Consider the following 23,310-nt stretch of genomic DNA (forward strand, 5'->3'; position numbering starts at 1 on the left):
AAACAGAATAAATGTACATTTCCACACTAAGGCTAATGAATCCCATAGCTCACCAAGTGCTTGTCTTGTTTCCCCACCTCCCCTCACCCAGCAACCAAAGGGGTTTCAGCAGCTGACTGTCTTGGTATTGCTGTTTCAGTCCTGTTATTGACAGAACCATGATTTACACTAACTAAGAGGGATTCAGAATTTTAAATTGTAGGCACAATGTTAATTAATACACTACATTTTAAGAGTTATGGTTAGTAATAAAGATTAACTATACATCATCACAACCCAAGCAATATCAAGAGCTCAGCAGTTAAATGAACACTAAAGCCAGACTGCCACCATCTGACAACACCATTCCATTCCTGGGGATGAATTATCAGCTGCTTTCCCCTTATTTATCTAGGTTTAAATCATGTCAGAAGCTCAGAATATTAATATTACAAAAGGATCTCTTACCACCCCTAAAACAAGCTAAGTAACATCCAGCAGATCCAACAGGTAGCAACTGCTACAAGCTCCAAGTGCTTATACATGAATATAAACAATTTACTACAGCTCTAAGGATCTGAACTACAACCACAAAGTGCAGCTACACAGTTAAGCAGCCCAAGTTACAGGTTTCTTTTCAGCCAAGGTACTCACATGCCAAAGCGCAAGGTTCCAGAGACGTAGGTCTGCCAGTGCGCGCAGTAAAACATGAACGTCCCAGCAAAACAACAAAAGAACATCCAGTCAGGGTTGGTTCCCAGCTGCACAGCAATACAAGTTCCCAAAACCACAAAGACTGCAGGAGAAAATCAGTCACATGGTCAAAAGGTAAAGCGTTGATGCGAGTAAAGAGCCTTACCAGAAACAAATCTAAGAAAAGGACCCAGAGGGGAGGCAGTATAAAGGAATCCTGATGTGGTTTACCCCACAGGCATGAGATTAACACTTCCATTTTAAAAATACAGACTAGGAAAAGCGTATTTAAAGTCCTGTCAGCTCTCAGAAGTTCTCAATATTGAGGGTTTCTTGGTCCCCTACTTTTTCTATTGAACCAAATGGGATTAGACATGAAGGGACTCAAGTGATTTCTGCAGTTGCAGCCCGTGGGCAGAGTTGTGGGGTTTCTCTTATATCCGTGATTTGCTGGACATATTTCCCCCTTTTCTATGATACCATTATGAAAATCCAAGCTCTGTCATTCCAGAGTCATAAGGAACCTATGCTTTTCCCTCCACCCATTCAATCCACAATTTTGATAAAGTATTCATAAGACTATAAAGCAGAAGAGCTTTAAAATTGAAGTAACCAAAAGCACACGATCCCTCTTCCGCAATGGGGTTATACTTCAGGCTGGCTCAGTGAACTCCACCTACCAAGGACCTGATTCTGCCAATTCTAATCTTAAACTCTGACTTCTATTGTCCCACTCTTTACACTTTCCACCTGCCTTGCAATCACTCTATACAGATTCAATCTAAAATAACAGGGAAGAGCATGCTGACAGCTTCCCACAGAAGCTTTAGAACCAAGGCTCTGCTAAAGCACACACAGAGACTGCTGGCCCAGACTGAATTAGTCACATGCTTGATGGTTGAGTTTCCAGCATAACACAAGAGAAGACATTCACTTGATCAAGATTGCTGCCTAGGGAAAAAAGGTGGACTGAAAAGCTAGACATTCAGCAATATCAGTTGTCCTTTTCTTCAGTGAAGAAGCATTCTTCCCTATTCCAGATTTGATCCCTGAAATGGAGTCATTTAATCCTCATACTTGAATGAAAAATGACAATACCTGTGGAAAGTGAATCACAGCCATGATCAAAGAGTTCTCCTAACGGAGTACTGCTATTTGTCCTTCTTGCTTGTTTCCCATCTATAGCATCCAGAGACTGGTAGATGAAAAGGCCACATGCACACGCAACGTATGCCCAGGGAGGTGCCTAAGAAACAAAGGCAACGAGAGTAAAAGATTCTTGTAAACCTACAGGAGAAGCCTGAAGCAGACCTAGGTTACACCCATCTCATACAGCACTTTATCTGCACATGCTTCCTCATCACATACGTGGACCTTTCAGTAGCTGGGCCTTGCAAGGACAGGCTGAGGCTTATGTGAGATCCAAATACATTAAGTGACAAGAACTGACAGCATAGATTAACAGCTACAGCACATTTCCTGAAGCAGGAAGCTGCGCTGTGCATCTGAAAGAATACTACATTCGCAGTGGTGCACAATTAGGCTCTTGTCTTGCTTCTGCAAGTTGTCCAAGTGATCTAGAAACTCAACAACTTAGCCCCCAAAACGTGTAATTGTGTCACAAACACTGAGCTCATCTTCACAAGACCCCAGTGAGGTGTCACGTACTAAACTGCTGCCAAGCACAGGGCATTACCAGGCTGCAGCAGCTTGAACTTTGTCACTGCAAAGTTCTTGAACCTTCAAAGTTCAAGCTTAGCTTTTAGATTGTCCACAATCAATAAAGCGTCAGTGCTCTCAGTACAGCACCTCCACCTCCAACTGCCTGTTCCATTACAAGGTAACAGTAGCTTGGCCAAATCTATGTTAATAACCCTTACTGTTCACGTCCACTATTGTGATTTTAAACAATATCAAACATTACTTTTAGGCTTAATTTGATATTTGGAGTATAAACCATTATGATCACAAAAGCCAGGGGGTTGCCATCAGCCTGTCCCAGTTTACACATGCACAAAACAGGTATTATTGGATGTTCTGCAGTCTTCACATTTGACCTTTATCAAAGTGAGCATTTATGAGCAGCTCTATTTACAAATCATGCCAATAAGTCCACATACATGTAAGTAGCTTAACCAAGCTGACTTGCCTCCTAAAGCTCTAGAATCCAGCTTCTTTGGTCTACACAACCATAACTCGCTTGTAGTGAATTCACTTAAATGTACTTCCTTCTCCAGCCTGCATTGCTCCTGCATTGCCCTAAACCAGTTTATTCTGCCACAAAAGCTGGCACCATGCTCTGCTTCTATCCCTGTACCTACGCAAACCAGCATGAGAGATAAGAGGGCAGCACTTTGTTATCTGAGGTCTCCCCAGCTAAGCAGGCAGTAGAACTATTTGTATCTCATTTTCTTTTTGGATACCACTGAAGCTGAAAGTGATAGCTGCAACCCTTTGGTTACACCTTTCATCAACAAGACAAGCTGCTTTTGAGAAAAGTAGAACTAAGGCTGAGCTTAGAGACAATTTACATCTGAAAGCAGTGGTGCTTTCAGGAAAAACAAAATCTGGCTCTGGAATGGCAAAGCCCCATTTTCCTCCTCAGCCAGCTACTGACACTTCAAAAGCACAAGCTCATAGCTCCAGCACCAAGATGGCCTCTACTGTATGGTGCCAGCACACAGGGCTGTGGTGCCATATGGCAAATCAGATCAGGATCAAAGCTACCTCAGCAGAGTTATTTTTCAGCTGAAGTGAGAAGAGTCTCTTTCACTTGGCAGAAAGTAACTCTCAAACTGTTAAATACAGAAGAGCAGACTACAGCTGACACCCCTTCTGATGCTCTCAGTGTAGCTTAGTGAGTATTTCAGAAGTTCAACTACCAACCAAAATACAACTGTACTCTAAAGCTGAAGTTATGCTCCAGTTCAACAGCCCTATAGTAGCTGATGAGCTGCTGGAATAAACAGGTCAAAGCCTATTGAAGTGGATTTCAGAGTCTCAGGCCCCATGTAACACTGCTGTGGGAGCAGGTATGGAGTTAAAACAGAGCCATGCAACAACACCACAGCCTGAAGCTGCTCAAAGTATTCCCTGCTTCAGATCAGGATTCACTTTATCTGACGTCTGCCAAACTCCACAAGTTATTGTGAAACTATTTCAACAGATTTCTAGAAGAGGCAAACATCCCTTTGCTATGGCATATGCAGAACAGCGCCGAGTGTGCCAACCTACATGGGGGCCTTTAGAGTCCGGCTGGAAACAAACTGCACATCACTTGACTACAGAGCATTTCCCCAACCTCACTTGGGAGACTCCATCACTAAGGAACTAGGATATTCAAAAGCCAGAACTCATGAGACACTCTCCAGCTATCTGATGTATAATACATATTCTGTACCAAATAACTCCCTTTCTCAGGGCATACAGATATAACCAGCCTTTAAGATTCAACATGCAAGTGACAAAACTTTTTCAGGCACAAAATTGAAAGGCTTCATATGCCCTGTGTGGTAACTCCAGTGAGAGAAAACTCTGAAACTAAGAACTTGAAACACCTCATAAAGACTTTTGTACCCCTGAAGCCAGGAATTACTAGGACAGGATGAAGAAAGGTGTCCCTCAATTTTACTAAGCTGGGTTTAGCCACCCCAGCAACGGAGGAGGTCTCGATTTCTCAAGCTGCACCACTTTGAGCTCAATCCCATATCTGAGCTCGAGTTCCTCATTGCTGCAACTCGAGCTGTGCTCACAGGCAGGCTCAGCTCACTGCCAACCGAGTCACCTTGCACTTCTCGCTGTGTGGTAACTCTAGAGGGAAAGCTGAAGGTGACTAACCTAGTCCCAGGCAGGGAGAGTAAACAGGCAAAAACTCCATGTGCCATACAAGCAACGTAGCTGCGAATTCATTTCATAATTGCCTGCACGTGAATTCAAGCCCTGCAGGGCTGCAGCGTTCATGCACAGGCCCTTCACAGCTGCAGTGGAACAGCTATTTGGATAATGAACACCATGTTGACCAGATGAACCACCAGCAGCGTGCTGACCCCACCATCCATCTGTGCTCTTTCTGCATGCAAGAGCTCACATAGATGCACACACACTACAACCATTTGTAGAGAATAGCTTAAATGTATAAGAACTTCAGGCTGGTCACGAGAAGCAGCTCTCCAGAGAGATGAGAGCCCACCAGAAAACAGTGCCAAGCAGCTACTAGATGGCAGGAACTGCAAACAAAGCTTGTCAGAGGACCATAACTTACCTGTTCTGTAGCTGTTGGGCAGTAATACACTAGTAGTAGAGTTGTAAATATATTTATTAACAGTCCAATGATGGTGATCAGATTTGGGGCAATCCAGGCTGGAACTCTTCCAACTAACCATTCCCAGTAACCCTGCATTAGGGGTTCAAGCAGGGATCGTCCAGCACTCTGATACTTGTGTTCTTCTAACCGTTTCAGCTGGTGCTTTGACAAGGGGGGGGTGGGCAGCTGAACCAGTTTGCTCAACACGCAGCCAGCAGCAGGACCATGACTGCAGCCCACTGGGGACTCCAGGTGCGACTCCCCACATCGCCTCTTTATGCTTCGGTGCCCACTCATGGGTTGGGCGGCCTCAGAACTCTTATGTGGCAGGTAGCAGCTGTTATGGAGAATCATAAGATCCTGCAACATAAAAGGATGAGACACACTGAAGGTGGAGAGCACAAGTGAGATGAAGATCATAGCATCATAGAATCACAGAATGGTCTGGGTTGGAAAGGACTTTAATATCATCCAGTTCCAACCCGTTGCCATGAGCAGGGACACCTCACACCTGACTGTGTCACCCAAGGCTCTATCCAACCTGGCCTTGAACACTGCCAGGGATGGAGCATTAACCACTTCTTTGGGCAAACCACTTGAGAACCTCACCACCCTCACAGAGAAGAGCTTCTTCCTGTGAGGAAGAACCCTAGCCTAACCTGAACTTCTCCTGTTTCAGTTTGAACCCATCACCCCTTGTCCTATCACTACAGTCCCTGATGAAGAGTCCCTCTCCAGCATCCTTGTAGGTTCCCTTCAGATATCAAAAGTTTCTAGGTGCTGCTCTAAGAAGCATTTTGTTTCCCATCAGCAAACCAAGAAGATTCTGTAAGAAAATAAAGGTATTCAGAGAATAGCTGAGGGAGAGGCAGGAAGCAAGTCTTCTCAACACAGTTATAAAATGGTTAAGTTGCATTTGGTTACTTCCCTTGCTGCCTACTGAAGCAAAGAGCCTGCAGCCACCAGTGTATGTTTCAGCAGCAGCAGAAGCTTACACCATACCACTGCCTTATGTTACAGACTAAGACACAGTCAGCCGCTCACATCTCTCTCATAGGTGGTACGTAACAGACCTGCACTACTTAGGTTATGAACTGACAGCACTAGAACCAGTACAAACACAGAGAAGTCTTAAGATAACTTGGTTTGGGGCAGCTCTACCTCTTTGGTGAAGCTGAACAACCACCTAAAGCCAGCTCTAAGCATCTTTCTCAGATCACTGTTCCTCATTTCAGTTTTGCTGTGACTTTTCTTCTTCCCCAAATTAACTCACTTCAGGAAAAAGCTCACTGTATATTCAGCTTACAAGACAGGCAAGAAACACACAGGCACTAAAGACCTTTAGTTCATCAAAGACAGCCTAGAGGCACCAGCATGAGGCAACCGTGAAAAGAAAGCACAGGGTCAGGACCAGCATTCCCAGTGCAAACAAGACCCCTCGCAATGTTCTACCTCCCTCAAAGGCAGGGGACCAGAAACATGTAACCCTCCACATGAACTAGAAGAGCTGCAGTACAGAAAGGAGACTGAAATGGAAGGTTTGCCTTTTATCTACAGGCACAAACCAGAGAAAAAAGCTTAGTTGTAAAGTGTAACAGAATGAAGGTAGGGAGGGGATGATGACAGCTAAAGCCAACAGCAATGCATGTAGCCAGTAAGAAAAACAAGCTCTGCAAATCAAAGGTCAATACTGGCATAAGAACAAGTGCTCCCATTTCCACTCTCCACAGCTTAATTAAGGCAGTTTCCAGCAGTGAAAGGCCAGTCTCAGAGAGCCCTGTCAGTGGGAGGAGAGGAGAAAGCAAACAGACAGGGCCTCACTTGGGCAGGACCTCGATAAGTTCAGATCAGCAGACTTGGACCTACTCATTTATCAAGAAACCAGACTTAGTCAGCGAGGAGGTCCCTGCAGGTCTTGTCCTGGATGACCAGAAAGAAGAGCTTCAATGCAGAAAACGATACGCTTTGCCTCTCTTCCCGAGAAGCTGCTCCCCCCGAGGGGAGGCCCCTCCTGAGCCAGGAGAGAAAACAACCAAAAACCGCCTCGTCCTCCAACACAAACAACCCCACAGCGCCCGGCTTCCTCAGGACTTTCACCCTGGCCTGCCCGCTGCCGGCCAACACCCGGGGCAAGGAAGCGAGGGCAAGGGCACCCCTCAGCCCAACCAAACGCCTCGCCCCCCACCCAGAGCAGGCAACGCCGGGGACCCCAGGACCCACCAGCCCCCAGGCCGGGTGAGGGTACCCCGGCCCAGCCCGCAGCACAGGCCCAAGCTCGACCTCAAGGAGCTCCCCCCGCACCTCACACCACACCCCCTGTCCGTGAGGGGCCCGGCGGGCGCTCGCAGGGCCGGCAGGACGGATTTGTCCCCGGTATCCCGCCCGCCACGGCGAAGAACCCACCATTTACCTCAGCCTCCCCGCACCGGGCGGCGCTTTTACGCCCCTTTTGCGACGGCCGGAAAGGAAGTGGGCGGGGCGGGAGGGGAGGGAAGGGGCGGGGCGAGGACGGCGCGGGAGCCCCTGAGGTAAAGTGGGTGTGGGGATGAGGGGGTGGCGCCGAGCGCGGCGTTCCCGGTATTCCCGGTCACACTCGCACCCCTCAGTCCTCCCCTCAGCCATCCTCCGGTCTCCTTTCACCTCCCCATCACCCTCTCAGCGACCCTCCCGTGTCCCCCGCTCTCAGCCCTGGGAGCGCTCCGGGAGACCCTCAGTTACCTCAGGGCCGCCCTCCCTCCGGTCAGCCCTAGTGCCCTCCATCGCTCTGCCCCGCTGATCGCCAACCACCATCGCTCTGCCCCATCGAGCCCTCAGGCTTCCCCTCTCCATGTTCCCTTCCCGCCCAGCTCCTTTCAACCTGCCCTCCGGCCCGGTCCCTTCCCTGTCCTCTTTATGACCTTGCAGTAACTTCAATTCCCCAGCTGAAATGCAGAAAACCATCTCCCGTGCTCTGCTTCGGGTACTCACGGAGTTTGAGCTGCTTTTCTTAGGTTAAACAGGTCGCACTGACAGGTAGCATGTGCTGGAAACCGAGCTCCTCAGGCAGCCGCAGGGACAGGCTGCTATCGCCCTTGTGTGCCAGGTTTCCATACATCCTTATGTCGTGCTGTCTTGTGCCTGGCTCTGCCTGGTTTGGTGCTGTGCCGTTCTGCTGCTGAGTAACAGGGGCTTAGTGAGGGCTTGAAGCTCGCTTCCACTCTCTGGAAGCTCTGTTCCATATCCAAAAGATTTAATAGCAACTTTTTGGGTGTTTGTACCGAGAAAACACTCAAAATTGAGTCATCTGTCCCTGCTCCGCAGTGGGAACAGAAAAGGTGACACATTTCCTACTTTCTTACTTGTAGTAATGAGGATTAAACCACATTTAACTGTTGTTTGTCAGTTTAACCCTGCCACTAAATTGCGCAGATGAACACATTTAATCCCCATCCAACCTTCGCGTTTACCTCGGAGTGCACACCACAAATTGCGTTGTCATTGTTCCTTCAGCAGTGGCTGGAGTGAGAAAGGAGTATCCCTTTGTGCAGCTTTATCTCTGCCTGTGCTGCTGAGAGCGGGGAGCAGGCAGGTCGGCAATCAGGGTCTCAGCGGTAATGTAGACATTTCCCTTTTCCCCACGCCCTTTAACCATCTTTTCAGCATTATCATTCTCACTAACTTTGTGCTGTTAATGGGCTTGGCCGCCTCTAGTTTCCATTGCATATGCCCCAGCGTGTGCAGGATGCTGCTGCACACTTCCTGCATTTCAAGAAAAACCTCAGACATGGTTAAAATCTGCTTCCTCGACTTCCTCTTGATGGTGGTTTGATAATGTCGATCTCTGATACTCAATCTGGGGCTTAAAAACGCCCTTAGGACACCCAAGTGTTGTGTTGCAAAGAGAGGCCAGGCATTGCTGTTGGTAAGGACCTTGTGACAAAACCAAGGAGGTTGAGTGTCTTGTCTGCCTCACTCTCGAAAACAATAGGACAGGATAAGGTGTTAATAATCATTTCAGGACCTTCCAACTGGCAAATCACAAGGCAGTTCCATCCTGCCTCCCTGGGATTTGGGATGCTTCCCTATGTGCCTGTGCTTGCCCAGAGCCCTGCAGTGCCTCGGTGTTATCTGCAGCAGTGTGAATTTGGACAGCCTGGGGCAGATGGTGCCATAAATGTACCCGTGCTTTGCAGGGACCAAAGATGTGTTTGGTACATACAGTCTGCCCTCATGAGAGTGTGAAACAGACTTGATTTCACTGGGACAACTTAAACAGGAAGGAGGGTGATGGGAGAGGATAAGAATTTAGGGAAGATCTTGACAGAGCTAAGAAAGAATTTAGTAGAGAAAAATGTACAGAAGAGTTTTAAGTGGAAGGAGAGTGTGTCAGGGAGTTGTGTCTGTGAAAGTAAGAGGATCAGAGCTGCAGTTCTCTGACAGAGCCCAAACCAGCTCTAATCTTGGAGCTGGGGGGACGTACCAGCCTGCAGCTACCTTCACAGGGAGGAGCTGTGCCTCACCAGAGCTCTCAGGCTACAGCCGAAGCAACCTCACTGCTCTTTAACCTGACCACATGAAAACCACCATAATTTGTGTGCAGGCCTTAGCTCTGGGCTAAGTGACAGCTTGGATCACAGAGGTGCTCAGTCTTGACTCAGTGAGGGCTTCCCTGCAGCAGGGCTTGCTCTGGAACAAACCTTGCCTGCATGGACACATCTATCTTGTAATAAGAGCAATATCCAGGAGGGAAATTAGGAATAGCTGTTCTGCTTCACTTGAAAGCTTTCACTTCAAGTTAAATCTTTGTGTAGACAAGCCCTATAAATCAAAGTCTTAAGCCCTGTTTCTCTGCATTTCCCCCATCCCACCACACGCCAGCGTCACTCCTTAAACCACTTGGAATGCAGGCAAACACTGTGTCAGGCCAACATCTAACCCAAACAGTCAGTCAACAGCAGTGACTAAGAGAAGATGGAAAGGAGAAGAAATACAATAGAGTAAGAGGTATCCTGATTATTTTCCTTTATATCTCAAAGATTTGGGAGAAAAATGAAGCAAACGTGGAACTTCAGCAGAAAGATGACTTTGGATTCCCCGTGAGTCGACACTTCTTTCAGTGCCCTTGTTCTCAGGTATGTGGCATATTGTTTGGTTGTTTAGGTTGTTAATAGGGCACTATTAACATCTAAATGCTAAAGGAAAAGTACAATCTAAGCATCAGACTGACTGCTTAGAGTTTTGAACTGCGTGCCTAGGCATGCAACATCTGCAGCAAAGAATGCTGAGCAAGATTTGCATTTCCTTTCCAAATTCCCAATTTATTCACACAAGATTGTGAAGTTACATTCATTACTATTTTTACTGTGTTACAGTCTCAAAATGAAATTCAGCATGAGAGGGCAAATGTTATGTTTAGGTAAAAATGAAAGCCTAGGAGTAAGAAAGCAAGCAACTAATTCTATCATTCAGTACATCTCTTGTTAGTCTTGGTGCTTCCTATCTTTTCTCTTGCTCCTTTCTCTGTCTCACACCTCAGGCAGTGCCCACCTCCTGAAGCCTCTCAGTGCTGCACTCCTTGTTCTGTCATGGTATCATTTTGCTTTTCTCACATACTGTTTGATCTTGGCTTGGATGACCTTGGATCTGCAGTCTTTGTTATTTGCTCTTCCCCTTTGTCCTATTTTATATTCCATTTACAGTCTCCAGATTCAACTGTACTTAAACACCTTCTGCACTATTCTCCCCAGTGTTAGGGAATGCTACCAGTAAAATGGCATAAAACACAAGAAGAAAAGCCTGAAGTGGGATCTCATCAGTGTGGGAGGCTCAGGTGGGATCTCCCTACCTGAAGGGAGGGTGCAAAGCAGACAGAGCCAGGCTCTTCTCACTTTTTCACTGTGAGGATGGCTGGGCACTGGCCCAGCTTGCCCAGAGAGGCTGTGCCATCTCCATCCTTGGGAGATACTCCAAAGCCATGCTGCACAACTGGCTCTGGGTGGCCCTCCTTGAGCAGGGAGTTGGACAAGATGACTTCCAGAGGCCCAGGCCTACCTCAGCAGTTCTGGGGTTCTGAAATCAGCTCCGTTTAACTTTGTATTTGAAGCCAATAGTAAATTACTTCCTGTAGCAGCAGGAGCAGAGAGGAGTCACAGCTCTCTCTGTGTGAGCTCACCAGGGTGACACAGCTGCACATTATTACTCTGAGAGAACTGGAGGTGTAGACACAAAATAGCTGTCAGGCTGGGACTCATGGAAGTGCTCTAGTACAGAGCCATTTTACTCCATTGGAAATGCACCTTTTCTTTCCACCTGTAGAAACACAAGTGTAGCTGCTCTACTGCCACCAGGAGGAAGCAGGCCTTGGGTTTGAAGGTTGTGGCTGGTAGCACTCAGCTCATAGATAATCCCCGAGTTTATTGCAGTGATGCTTATAACAGATGTTGAGTCACACGGAACGACAGGGAGTGACTGAGTGCAGATATTAAAGTAATTTTAGGTCATTTCCTCCACGTCTGCCTAGTTGGTTGTTAATAGAAGTTGGAGGCACTACAGCAGCCACTATCAGTTCAGCTGTCACTACTGGGACACATTCTCCATCAGCCCCACTAATTCTACCACGGTGTTATGACATAAAGGTAAGAAGAAAATAGAGTCAGTTATTCACAATGACTCGCTTGACCTTATTCTGGCAGCAACAAATGCTGAGACACATAGTAAAGTGACAGTACTAGTTTCTTTTCTCATAGATTTTCAGAATTAACATTTCCAGATGTTATTTATGATTGTTTCTGTGCTGTGAAGTCAAATGTTCACTCTGTGTTTGCAGGCCAGGACTGAGAGCAGCATCAACTTGCTGTACTTGAAGCATTTGCCTCAAGAACAGCAAAACCTTTGAGAAATCTTAGTAAACCTTTGGATTTGATTCTTCACAGTGCTCAGAGTTAGACACCAGTGTTGAAATGTGGTGGTTTCAGCAAGGCCTCTCGTTCTTGCCCATGGCTTTGGTTGTGTGGTCAGCTGCATCTTTTGTGTTCTCATACATTACTGCAATCATCCTACACCACGTGGACCCTTTGGTGCCCTACATCAGGTCAGTAACATTCATCCTGTGTCACAGTATTGACTCCTCCTCTCAATTCCTCCCCAGCTCCAGACTCTGAACAGCAGTTCTTACCTGACTGCTCCAGTTCTAAAGCTACTGGCTGTTAATAGTTATTTGTGTATAACTGTTTTGGTGCAGAATACTAACCTTTAAGCTGTGGCTCTGTAAACATAGCCTTAAAATGATGATGAAAAAGAAAACAGGAGTGCATCTCCAGCTCTCTGTTCAAAGCATCTTGCTGTTGCACCAGTAAACATGTACTAAGATCTGTATTCCCAGCTGCATTGCATCAAAGCTATACATTTAACCGTAGTTTTGGTCTTTCAGTTTTCCAGAGTCTTAATTTCCCCAGTTTTAATACTCTTCATTCACCTTTTATGGAATGGAGATCGACATAAAAAGGATAGCTACACCAAGTATGTTCATTCCTTGTTCTAAGTGTAGCACGTTTTCACCATGCTTATTTCTGCAGCTCTGGAAACTAATGAAGTATAGTTTGAACAATGAAAAATTCTGTGAAAAAAGGATTTTTTTCCATAAACCTCTCTCTTAGACTGAAATAAGTATTTTTGTATAGATAGATACATGTCATTCCATTTATCTCTTCCAGTGACACAGGGACAACACCACCTGAGAGATGCTTATTTGGGATCATGTTAAATATTTCGGCTTTCTTGGGTGAGTACAGAAAGCTGCCCTGGGTGAACTGCAACAGTTGTGAAGTGCACAGAGCTTTAAACCACTTCCTTTCCTTACTCAGATCATTAAACAGCCCATAATTCACAGTCAGAACCTGAATTCTAAGCAATTAATCTTCATCCTCTTCAGATTCAGAGGGGAAGTGTTTGTCAGGGATGCTACCCACATCCAGCATGACAACTGCAGAGTCCAGAAGGCTAAAAATGCACTTAAAATCCCAACAGAATAGTAAAAGAAATAGAAATCCAAATCCAAGGCAATCACCTTGTGCTGTGATTGCAGAGAAAGGGAAGAAGAACCTGGTATGTCTTTCAAATGAAAGAGAACAGAAAAATGCAGTGTTGACATGTTTGCCACGATATTATTTCAGTTTTACCTTCCAGATTCCCAGCTTTCCCATTTCAGGCTACTGTAGGACAGTTTTTGCATTATAAATAGCTGCCTCTGTCACTCAGCATCTCCCCAGTTCAAACAGGACAGTGTGTTCCTCACATGAATATCTCACTGGTCCGGGTTCTTTGTTAACAGGTATGGCCACCATGTATGTCCGCTACAAACAAGTTCATGCTTTGAATCCAGAAAGATCCAGGATCCTGAGGCTTAACAAGATTGGCTTCACTCTAGGCCTGATGAGCTGCTTTGGACTTTGCATCATTGCAAATTTCCAGGTTGGTGCTTTGTCTGCAGTGTTCTAGGGCAAACCTGGTTTATGTCAAATTCCCTCCAGAAAACTGTTAGAAAACCCCAAGGTTTGGTTTATAATTTCTTACTTATTTGCTTTATCCACTGGGACATTTCAAAACCCCACAGGTTTGGCAAAAAGCAAACAACAGACTCACCTTTGGTCTCCTTATAGGAGCTTTGAAAGTTCCAGATTCAAAGGCCACTACTATAGCATATATATTGCCTCAAGAGAATCAGGTATCATATAGTAAAAACTTGTTACAACTGCAAGTAATCCAAGTAAAACAAAACCACCCACCCTCACCAGAAGTCCAGCCCTGAAAAATCTGCCCTTTTAGGTGTATTTTCCTTCAAATCTGTGCAATTAAGGTTACTGCAGTGTCAACCCCCTCCTGAATTTCTCCATCCCAGTGTCCCTTACTTTGTTTTTCTCCCCAGTACTTCCCACCTCCTCCTCCAAAACATAATCTGATATTCTCACACCATCAGCAGGACCACATTCTGCATCGTTGGCTGTTACATGCAGGGCAGTTGTACAGTTACAACAGTTACAGTTACAGCCTCATTTCCTTAATCACCTGCTGGATTTGGGGGCTCTGTAGTGGTGCCTTTAACCACTACAGGCTGCAGTGTAACCTTGCTCTCCTGCTGGATTAGGGCCAGGGAAAAGCAAAGAGGAAGAGCTCCTGGAAAGCTCCACCTTTTTCCCTTCTTTTCCCCTACCACCGCTCTCCAAGTGCTTCAGCAGCCCCTGCAGCTCTTATAACTGCCCATAGTTAAGATGAGCTGTAACTTAACCCCAAGAGCTTAACAAAAGCAACAGGGGGCTGCAGGTGCTGGCTTCCAGCTGACTTTGTACAGGGTTTCCAAGAAAAATCTCCTAAATAACAGCATGTTCCAGAACTGCTTAGCTTGGGCTGTGAGAAGGTAATGGAGAGGGCGGAATGCCAAGGTTTACAGGGGAAAGAGTTCCGAGTCTAAAATGAAAGCAGGTTCTGTGAAAGCAGTGCTTTCCTTCCCTAGAAATGTGTTCTGTACTACATCCACGTGGTTGGAGCCTGCCTGACATTTGGAGTAGGGGCCATTTACATGCTGGTCCAAACCATCCTGTCCTACCTGATGCAGCCAGAACTTCACAGCAAAGACATCTTCTGGATCCGCCTGACCGTGTCACTCTGGTGCTGGTCAAGCATCTTGAGCAGTATCCTTTGCTGTCCAAAGCAGCCTTTACAGATGACAGAGTTTGCACCTACATGAATTTAACCTTCCAACAGGGAAGGCTGGCCCACAGAAGGCCTGTCCTCTTCACACATACAGCTTGTACCACACTATCTGTTCATAGTCTGGGAGCTTTAGGAAGAAAGGAACCATCAGGTTAAGCCCACAAGTGAGACTGGATAGTAAGAATAGGTAAGAGGGGTGGTTACCACCCTTCCTCCTCTCCTTCTGCACACCATAGACTGAAAATGGCAAAAATGAGAGTTTATCACAGAGGTTTGCCTGCAGATTATGACACAGGGAGAAAGGGAAGTGAACTGAAGAGATGAGTGGTTTTAATGGGGGAGAAGGGGAGGAAGCCAGGTAGGAAATAAAAGTGCCTGTTCCCTGCTGACAGGGATGCAGCAACTTTTATGTTTGAATACCACTAAAAGAGAAGTACAGATGTAGCATAAGAGAAAATACACTACCCTGGCCACACGCAGCAGTGCTGCAGTGCCAGCTGGCTCCCAGAGCAGTGCTGGCATTTATCAGAGAGACAGTTTGGAAGCGTATTGGCAAGGTTGATCCAGAAGATATATTTCACCTCTCATCTCCTCCCCTGCCCATCCTACAGTTCAAAAGACACGATGTTTCTGACTGGCATTCCCTACAGCCTTCCCTCAGCTCTGGAATCCACCATCTCCCTTAACTTTGAAATCAGAGTGCTGGAGGGAGCTGTGGGTTTTACAGAAACATGGGCAAATCCATACAGAAGTAGAAGCCCTTTTCTTGGCCAGAATCATTTAACCATCAGGGCACTGAATCACTGCAGTTCCTCTGCTCATCCTGATGGACCTAAACATTGTAGTTTGAAAGTTAGGACTCAGTTTTCTGTCAAACAGGACAACACTAAAGCTTTCAAATTCACATCCCAAAGACAGTAACTCAGTGCAGAAGTCAGTTAAATGCTGTCCCTTCTGCAGCTGAATCAAGGCCACTGGTTTAATCCAATTCCACTTATTTCCTAGGCTGGCAGCCAAAACTAACACTAAACCATATGGTCCATTTCCCAGTGATGGATCATCTCACTGGGCTTCCATTCCTGCTAATCCAAGATTATACAGCCTGAACTAGTCAGATGAGAGGCAATAGTGAGGCACAGGCTGGTTAGCTTTAGAAGCAAGAAGGGTCCTTATGAGCTTGACACAGAGCAAGGAAATCAGCTGTGAGATGGAGAACTGCCATCCCAAGCAAAAATTTGTGGTGCTAGAAAAGGATTGTCAGCTTTGAAATACCAGGAGCCAGATATGACTGGGGAGAGTGGAATGGAAGAGTATGATCTGCTGCAAGATAAGAGCCTTTTACAGATGCCCAAAACCCACAAACCCCAAATCTATAGAGGTTTTCTGAACTGGTGTGGCCTAACCAAAATGAGAGGGAAGTAATGCTGTAGAAATAATTATATGTTCATAGAAAGTATGGAAGGGGAAGAAAAGGGAAGTTGTCAGAGTACTTTCTACATTAACAGTTCATAATGTAATAGGGGAGATATGGTAACAGAGAGAAGTCGGTGGCCATGGTGAAATAGATGTAACTGGTACTGGAAGACAGAAGGAAACATACATCTTGTACCAGCAGCAGTGTGGCAGCAGGGCCAGGGCAGGGATTTGTACCCCTATACTGGGGGGGTTTAGTCTGGAGAAGAGAAGGCTCAGGGGGGACCTTATCTCTCCCTACAACTGCCTGACAGGAGGATGGAGCCAGGAGGCGCTGGGCTCTGCTGCCAAGGAACAAGGGATGGGACAAGAGGAAAGGCCTCAAGCTGCACCAGGGGAGGTTCAGATGGAGATCGGGAACAACTTGTTCACCAAAAGGGTTGTCAAGCACTGGAACAGGCTATTGAGGGAAGTGGTGGAATCACTGTCTGTGAAAGGATTTAAAAGATTTGGTGCTTTGGAACACGGGTTAGTGGTGGCCTTGACAGTGCTGGGGGCACAGTTGGACTTGATCATCTTGAAGATGATTTCTAACCTAAATGATTCCATAAAAATAGTCCTGATCCCCTGGAGTGAAGCAGCAGAATGGCCAGCACAGAAGGAGCAAAGCAGTCAGTTGCATCCTTTGATGAGGGGAGGATGGGAGCCAGCTATTTGTGTACCAGGCTGATTGAATTCTTTCAGTTGCAGCAGTGACTCAGGCAGGTAACTAACAACTACTAAAGGTGTACATTTGAATTAGCAGGGAATTGGGTATCTTGCATTCAGGTCGGTAACCAGAGCTCCCTGGATCACTCATCCATTTTTAAAGAAGCTTTGGAAGTCTGGGTTTTCAAAGCCCAGTTTGTGTCAGGAAGTTCAGCCTTGTTCACCACCAGAATTAACCTTCCACAGCAGGAGGCTCTTGATGCTTAATCTTATTCATGAGTGAAGAAAATAATAGCCTAATCCTATGAGAATCAGATGTTCTATAACTGAATGCTCCAGGTTTCATTGGTGAAGGAAGGTAAGCTGATGTAGCTCACCTTCCCACTGTAAGATGTTGAAAAGTGGTATCTCTAAAGAGCCCAGGGCTCTGATCAAGTGAGGAATCCTTGTCATGGGGCGGGGGGGGGTTTCCTTGGCTGTGGACCCAAAGCAGTTATCAAACCCTGAGTGAACCAAGAGGCAAACAGAAAAGCTGATAACCCTCTCTGCTGAAGTGATGCAGTGCTCCCAGATATCAGGAATTCCAGGTGGCCAAGAAGCTGAAAAGCAATCACAGGAAGAGGCACTCTTAGCCTGGAAAATACCTCTGAAACTAAACCAAAATACCAAGTATTCACATTTGATCATCGTATAAGTGCTTTCATAAGGATGCTGTATGTGACCAAGGAGGTGAAACAAGATACAGAGAACAAAGGTAATGGGTTTAGACTAGAATGAACCTTTTCATGCAACAGGTTAGTTGGAACAACCTGCAAGTGGAAGGGGATGATGTGAAGCAGTTCCTGGCACCATTCTCTTCATTATCCTCTGGAGACCTCATGGAAAACATGCTGGAATCTCCTTCCAGCCTCAGCTGACACAATCCAGAGCAGAGTCGGAAATGTCTCATTGCTCATTCTTGGCCTTGAATCTTCCTTAACGTGTTTCTCCAGTGTTTGTTTCCTCAGTTGTCTTATACAGTGGCCTGTATGGAACAAATCTCGTGCAGAAGTTGCACTGGGACCCACAGGAAAAAGTAAGTGATTGAGTGGAGAAACTAAAGCCAGAACAAAATCCCTCTCCATTTTCAGATGCATTGGGGCATTTACTGCAGTTGTGTTCACACCCCAGCTTGGCTGGGGTGAAGCAGAGCTCCTGCTGCTGCCTGGTGGAGTCAGGAGGTGAAGGTGGCCACAGGGCACTGCCATTGAAGTGGGAAATGCTGGACAGAGAGATCCTGAGTTTGACAGAGATCCTGTGGGTCTTCACAGCTCTGCTGGTCTCTCTGACCCTCCTCATCCTCTCCAAGCACTGCTGGAGGTGCAGGCTGGTTCTGAGGGCTTTTCCCAGCCCTCCCTTTGTTTAAAGCATAAGGAGCCTCTCGGAGATCTGTGGACAACCAAAAGAGAGCCTTGAACCTCACCTTTCTAATGAGGTTTTGCATTGGGCATACTCTGCATTGAGCCTGCAGGTTTTAGCAGATTCCCAGTGGGGCCACCCCAGCTGTGTGGAGCAGCCATTTCCTGGTCATTCTCTTTCTTCTACTCCAGGCTCTGGACACACTAAGTTTTACTCTCCAAAGGGAGCAGTTGTGGTTGTGGGATGTCGTACGTGGGAGCCATCTTTGTGCCATTGCAGGTTCAAGAGGAGGTTTTCATACTGATTTTTTTCTCCTGCTATCACACAGGGCTACACAGCTCACATCATCAGCACTGTCTCAGAGTGGTCGTTGGCATTCTCCTTCCTCAGCTTTTTCCTCACGTACATCCAAGACTTTCAGGTAAAACAAAGTTCCCGTTAGGTGCTCTGGTTCTCCAAGCTCTGAACAGCCCAACATGATGCAAGACTGGTTTGGGTTGGAAGGGACCTTAAAGCTCCTCCAGCTCCAACCCCTGCCACAGGCAGGGACACCTTCCACTAGAGCAGCTTGCTCCAAGCCCCTGTGTCCAAGCTGGCCTTGAACACTGCCAGGGATGGGGCAGCCACAGCTTCTCTGGGCACCCTGTGCCAGTGCCTCAGCACCCTCACAGGGAAGAGCTTCTGCCTAAGAGCTCATCTCACTCTCCCCTCTGGCAGGTTAAAGCCATTCCCCTTGGCCTGTCCCTACATCCCTTGTCCCAAGCCCCTCTCCAGCTTTCCTGCAGCCCCTTCAGGCACTGGAGCTGCTCTAAGGTCTCCCCTTCAGGAGCCTTCTCTTCTCCAGGCTGCACCAGCCTGGCTCCAGAGCAGAGCTGCTCCAGCCCTCGCAGCATCTCCATGGCCTCCTCTGGCCTCTCTCCAACAGCTCCACGTCCCTCTTGTGCTGCTGCCCCAGAGCTGGACCAGGACTGCAGGGGGGGTCTCCCCAGAGCACAGCAGAGGGGCAGGATCCCCTCCCTGCCCTGCTGCTCCCACTCTGGGGGTGCACCCAGCACATGAGCTCTGGAGCTGATCTGCATTTTGGTGTTCCATGGGTCCTGAAGCAGCTCTGTCCCTGTGCCCAGGCAGGGGCAGAGCCAACTCGGATCCTTTCCTTTCTCCTGTACAGAAAATCTCCCTGCGCGCAGCCGTGAGCCTGCGTGGACAAACCCTTCACAACCACCCGCCGAGCTTTGTGACCGAGGAGCAGGCACTGCTGGTAGCAGGGAGCATCTAATGAAGGTGAAGAGACCGTGTTCTCTGCAGAACTCAGGAATTCCAGAGCAATAACACTTGCTGTTTCTAAGCACTTATTTTACATATAACCACATGAAGGGATTGCGTTGCACTTGACAGAAGGGGCTTTGCCAGGAGCCCCACAGCAATGCACGTGTTAGCAGTACTGTGACCGAGCCTGTAACATTTCTGCACATGCCAATATCATGGAAGAATTAAATGAAGGTTATTAAAGAGTTGTCTCATCATCGCCTCCACCATACCCAGCCCGACCTCCCTCAGCCCTGTGCCTCCTCTCTCCAGCATTCCTCTGGCCAAGTCCCTTTTGATGGGCTCTTGTCTTCCCGTGCCCACAGCTCCCTCATGTGCATGACCTGCACACCAGGCAGGAGCAGGACAGACCCCAGAGCCACCTCCTTTGAGCAACCCACAAGGAGATCTGCCTTCACACCATGCCTTGCTCACAGGAAGCCTGACCAGCTCTCCTGCTGCTGGAAGGGCAGCCACGTGTTTGCTCCTCAAGAGAAGCCCCGAGGAGCAGCAGCAGGAACCTGTGAAAGCTGCTCCAAGGCCAAGCCATGCTGAATTCCTCCTGGGAACTGCTGGAGCTGAGGGACAGGTCCACCAGGAGCCCACGTGCAGCGTCCCAGCTGCACAACTCTTGGCAGAGCCACACTCGCAGCCATGTCGCATCCATTCGAGCACGGACTCAGCAGGCACAGAGCATCACACACAGCCCTGTAGCCCTGACATCCCCAGTGCTCCCTGAGACAGCCTCCAACCCAGGAGCCAACTGCTCACTCCTCTGGCCACTTCCTCTGGTGTCAGCTCACGGACCTGCTCCAAAGGTTAAGCTCCACACGGGGAGTGTGTGTACAGGGACAACACCCTGCACACTCACAGCATCTCAAGGCAGTTCCAGCAGACCCTGCTGGCTTGCAGGGCTTTTCCCTTCTTCCCTTTGATGCCACCCAAAACCCACCCCAGTGCTCCCCCAGCAGCTCAGCACCGTTTGCTGGGTTTCTTCCTCATTTGTAGATGCACAGAAGTTCAACCTCAGAGCATCAAACTCTGTTTAACAACCCCCTCAATGCCAAGGAGAAGCCTCTTCCTCCCCTCTCCATCCTTTACCAGGAACAGCTCCATGCTCCTCACCAACTGCTCCAGAGCTACATAACCCCATTGAATCACTGCCTTGTTCTCCCCCTCGGTCCCATCAACACAGAAGCATCCCGAGGGCTGGGCCAGGTCCTGCCCCTCCTGCAGCACACCCTTGACAGGCAGCTCCCTGCAGGGAGCTGGGCACAGCCAGGCTCTGCTGGCTGAGGACTCAAGCAGTCAACCCAAGGAGCTGCTTCCTTCCCTGCCACAGCACTTCCAGGCCCCCAGGGACATTCATAAACCTTCACTGCCCTGAGCAGCCTCACCTGGGACCTCCTCACACGCTCTCTGCCCATGGCCCAGGACCAGCCAGGAGCACCCTTCAGCTCTGTCCCAGCTTTACGTTGTCCTACCATGGACAGCTCCGCTCTGTCAGGTTGCGTCACGCTTCAACAGCCCTTGTTTGGTGGGAGCAGTGGAGTACACAGCGGGATGGATTTCCACCCAAAGCCAAATGGGAGCTGCCAGCCTGGATGGGGGGGAAGATGTGGAGGAAAAATGGGAAGGGAAATGGCAACAGAGAATGTGGCAAGCACCAAGCGGTGCCTTGAGAGCCTGGGGCAGGAGCATGCAGCATTACTCAGGGGAGCTATGCAGCTGACACGAAACAAGGTCTCAATGGTTTGATTGAGGGGTTATCATTATTTAATGAAGAAGTGTTAGCAAGTGAGGGCACCGTCGATTCAAAAGGGAGAATTAACAGGGCTGGCCCAAAGGCAGCATGTCCGCAACTCATTGAGCCTGTCCAGAGAGCAACCACGTCAAACCTGGCACAGAAAGAGGGGATGGAGAAAAGCAGCCTTGGACAACCTCAACTTGCATCTGAGTGAGTGGGTGATGAAGGGACAACAAATCAGGAGGAATTCTGCCAGAAGGAGTCTGGGATCAAGGCGCAGAACGAGCCCACAAATTTCCCATCCTGCCGTCACAGGGAGCTGACAGATCTGTCTGGAATGGAGACATCGGTAGGAAGATGCAGAGCAAAGTGATGAAGAGGAATGGGTTTATGAATGAGCAGGAGTACACTGTCCTATTCAGACAGGAACCCGAAAGATGCAAGAGCTGAAGTTCTCACTGAGAACTGCTGTAGTACCAGAGGACAGGAGAGTGGCAAATTCAATGGTTTGAAGCATTCTCATCACATGGAGCTACATGAGCAGCACTTCCTTGTCCACACCAATGAAAATAGGTGGAAACTGGCAGAACCATGGACCATGCAGGAAGAGGTTGGGATATTGCAGCAACAATGCAGTCAATTGCAGTGGGAAATCTCTTGGAGATGCTGGAGATGAAACCCCTCTCTCATGAGCACAGGCAGGTACCAAGGGAGGTGGCTGTGTGGCCTGGCTGGAAGGCGCCAAGATGCTGGTATCCAGGTGGTGCCTATTGCTGTGTGCTGGGACCTGGGGGATGCCATCAGCTTCCAAACCCTCCTCAAACCTCTGGGGGCTTCTGATTTTGGCCACTGCATAGGGGCTTTGACACCACCTTTCCATGCCCTTCAGGAGCTGACAGATTGGTGTCTTTGCCCATCCTTCCTCACTTGTGTGGACCACCTGGATTTATTTTTCTCTTATGTGGGTGCCTCGTCACTCCAGCTTCATCTTCCCACCATCACCTCTTCAAGGCCTGAGATTTCATTTTGATCTCGTCTTCGTTTATTCTGTCATGAGCTGGAGATCCTCAGCACCTACAAACACGTCCCGGGGGTTTCCTCAATGGAAGGCAGAAGCCTCGGATACTCCTCTTGGAGCCGGTCCTCTTCAACATTTCACATTCAGAAATCCAGCCTGGTTTGGGTTGGAAGGGACCTCAAAGCTCCTCCAGCTCCAACCCCTGCCACGGGCAGGGACACCTTCCACTAGAGTAGCTTGCTCCAAGCCCCTGTGTCCAACGTGGCCTTGAACACTGCCAGGGATGGGGCAGCCACAGCTTCTCTGGGCACCCTGTGCCAGTGTCCCACCACCTTCATAATGAAGAGCTTCTTCCCAGTATCTCCTTCAACTCTTCCCTCTTCCAGCTGGAAGCTGTTTCTCCTCCTCCCATCCCTACAGGCCCTTGTCCCAAGCCCCTCTCCAGCTTTCCTGCAGCCCCTTTAGGCACTGGAGCTGCTCTCAGGTCTCCCCTTCAGGAGCCTTCTCTTCTCCAAGCTGCCCCAGCCCAGCTCTCTCAGCCTGGCTCCAGAGCAGAGCTGTTCATTTCTGTGATCATTTTGTCTTTGCACTCTTCAAGGCATCCACTCTCAGTCTCCATCCTGACCTCCTTCCCCACGTTGGTCTCTGTGGAGAGACAATGATGGGCTGGATGGATCTTCAGACTAACCCAGCGCTGACTACTTAGGGTTTCATGCCTTGCTATTGAAAGCAGTGCCACGTCCCTTTCCATTGCCAGAAGCCTTCTTCAGACTGCACTGCAGCTGCTCGACACCTCCAGATCCACCAGAGGACATGTAGGGCTCTGCCCAGTTCAGCCTTGGCCAATGCTCCTGCTGCCAACTGCGCCATTGGAAACGGGTCACACTTTCTCCACCCAAATCATGGCAGTGATGGACACTCAGGGTCAGACCCACACGCTCCAAACCAGGCTGAAAGCTGAACCTGCACATCCCCGATGACAAGTACCTGCAGATGCTTCTGGTCTTTGTGCACAGCTCCACTCACAGCAGCTGCCTGCAGCACTGGACCCGATGGGCT

General features: G+C 48.2%; 3 protein-coding genes across 5 annotated transcripts in view; 2 read left to right on the plus strand and 1 right to left on the minus strand.

The window, feature by feature from the left end:
• The window catches only part of CEPT1 (choline/ethanolamine phosphotransferase 1), a 31,118-nt gene extending 23,639 nt beyond the window's left edge, over nucleotides 1-7,479 (minus strand). For 2 of the 3 annotated variants that reach the window (XM_061442827.1, XM_061442828.1), the window contains exons 1-4: nucleotides 7,386-7,479; nucleotides 4,934-5,335; nucleotides 1,771-1,918; nucleotides 634-775 (exon numbers count right to left, since the gene is read on the minus strand). In XM_061442827.1, the coding sequence (XP_061298811.1) occupies nucleotides 634-775; nucleotides 1,771-1,918; nucleotides 4,934-5,329 (686 nt within the window). In that variant the 5' untranslated portion in view covers nucleotides 5,330-5,335; nucleotides 7,386-7,479. Of the gene's footprint in view, nucleotides 1-633; nucleotides 776-1,770; nucleotides 1,919-4,933; nucleotides 5,336-6,841; nucleotides 7,135-7,385 lie in introns of those variants that run through there. The other variant, XM_061442830.1, reaches the window with a different exon arrangement.
• Nucleotides 1-23,310, plus strand: part of TMEM167B (transmembrane protein 167B) — a 154,832-nt gene that overhangs the window by 40,516 nt on the left and 91,006 nt on the right. The window lies entirely within an intron of this gene.
• Nucleotides 7,367-19,692, plus strand: DRAM2 (DNA damage regulated autophagy modulator 2). The gene is made up of 9 exons (XM_061442831.1): nucleotides 7,367-7,503; nucleotides 9,991-10,086; nucleotides 11,781-12,044; nucleotides 12,667-12,734; nucleotides 13,284-13,423; nucleotides 14,463-14,640; nucleotides 17,776-17,858; nucleotides 18,510-18,602; nucleotides 19,350-19,692. The coding sequence occupies exons 3-9, from the start codon at nucleotides 11,914-11,916 to the stop codon at nucleotides 19,455-19,457; spliced, it is 801 nt and encodes a 266-aa protein (XP_061298815.1). The 5' UTR covers nucleotides 7,367-7,503; nucleotides 9,991-10,086; nucleotides 11,781-11,913; the 3' UTR covers nucleotides 19,458-19,692.

This window comes from Pezoporus flaviventris, unplaced genomic scaffold (assembly GCF_033815535.1).
Source record: "Pezoporus flaviventris isolate CSIRO_AGI_PZ_B2104156 unplaced genomic scaffold, CSIRO_AGI_Pfla_v1 ptg000253l, whole genome shotgun sequence".
In the NCBI taxonomy this organism is placed as follows: domain Eukaryota; kingdom Metazoa; phylum Chordata; class Aves; order Psittaciformes; family Psittacidae; genus Pezoporus; species Pezoporus flaviventris.

What these genes read in the sequence shown, in the direction of transcription:
- DRAM2 (XM_061442831.1), top strand. Translation starts at nt 11,914, where the DNA reads ATGTGGTGGTTTCAGCAAGGCCTCTCGTTCTTGCCCATGGCTTTGGTT. An exon ending in ACTGGGACCCACAGGAAAAA is followed by an intron (nt 17,859 to 18,509) that starts GTAAGTGATTGA and finishes GCTATCACACAG; the next exon opens with GGCTACACAGCTCACATCAT. An exon ending in CGTACATCCAAGACTTTCAG is followed by an intron (nt 18,603 to 19,349) that starts GTAAAACAAAGT and finishes TCTCCTGTACAG; the next exon opens with AAAATCTCCCTGCGCGCAGC.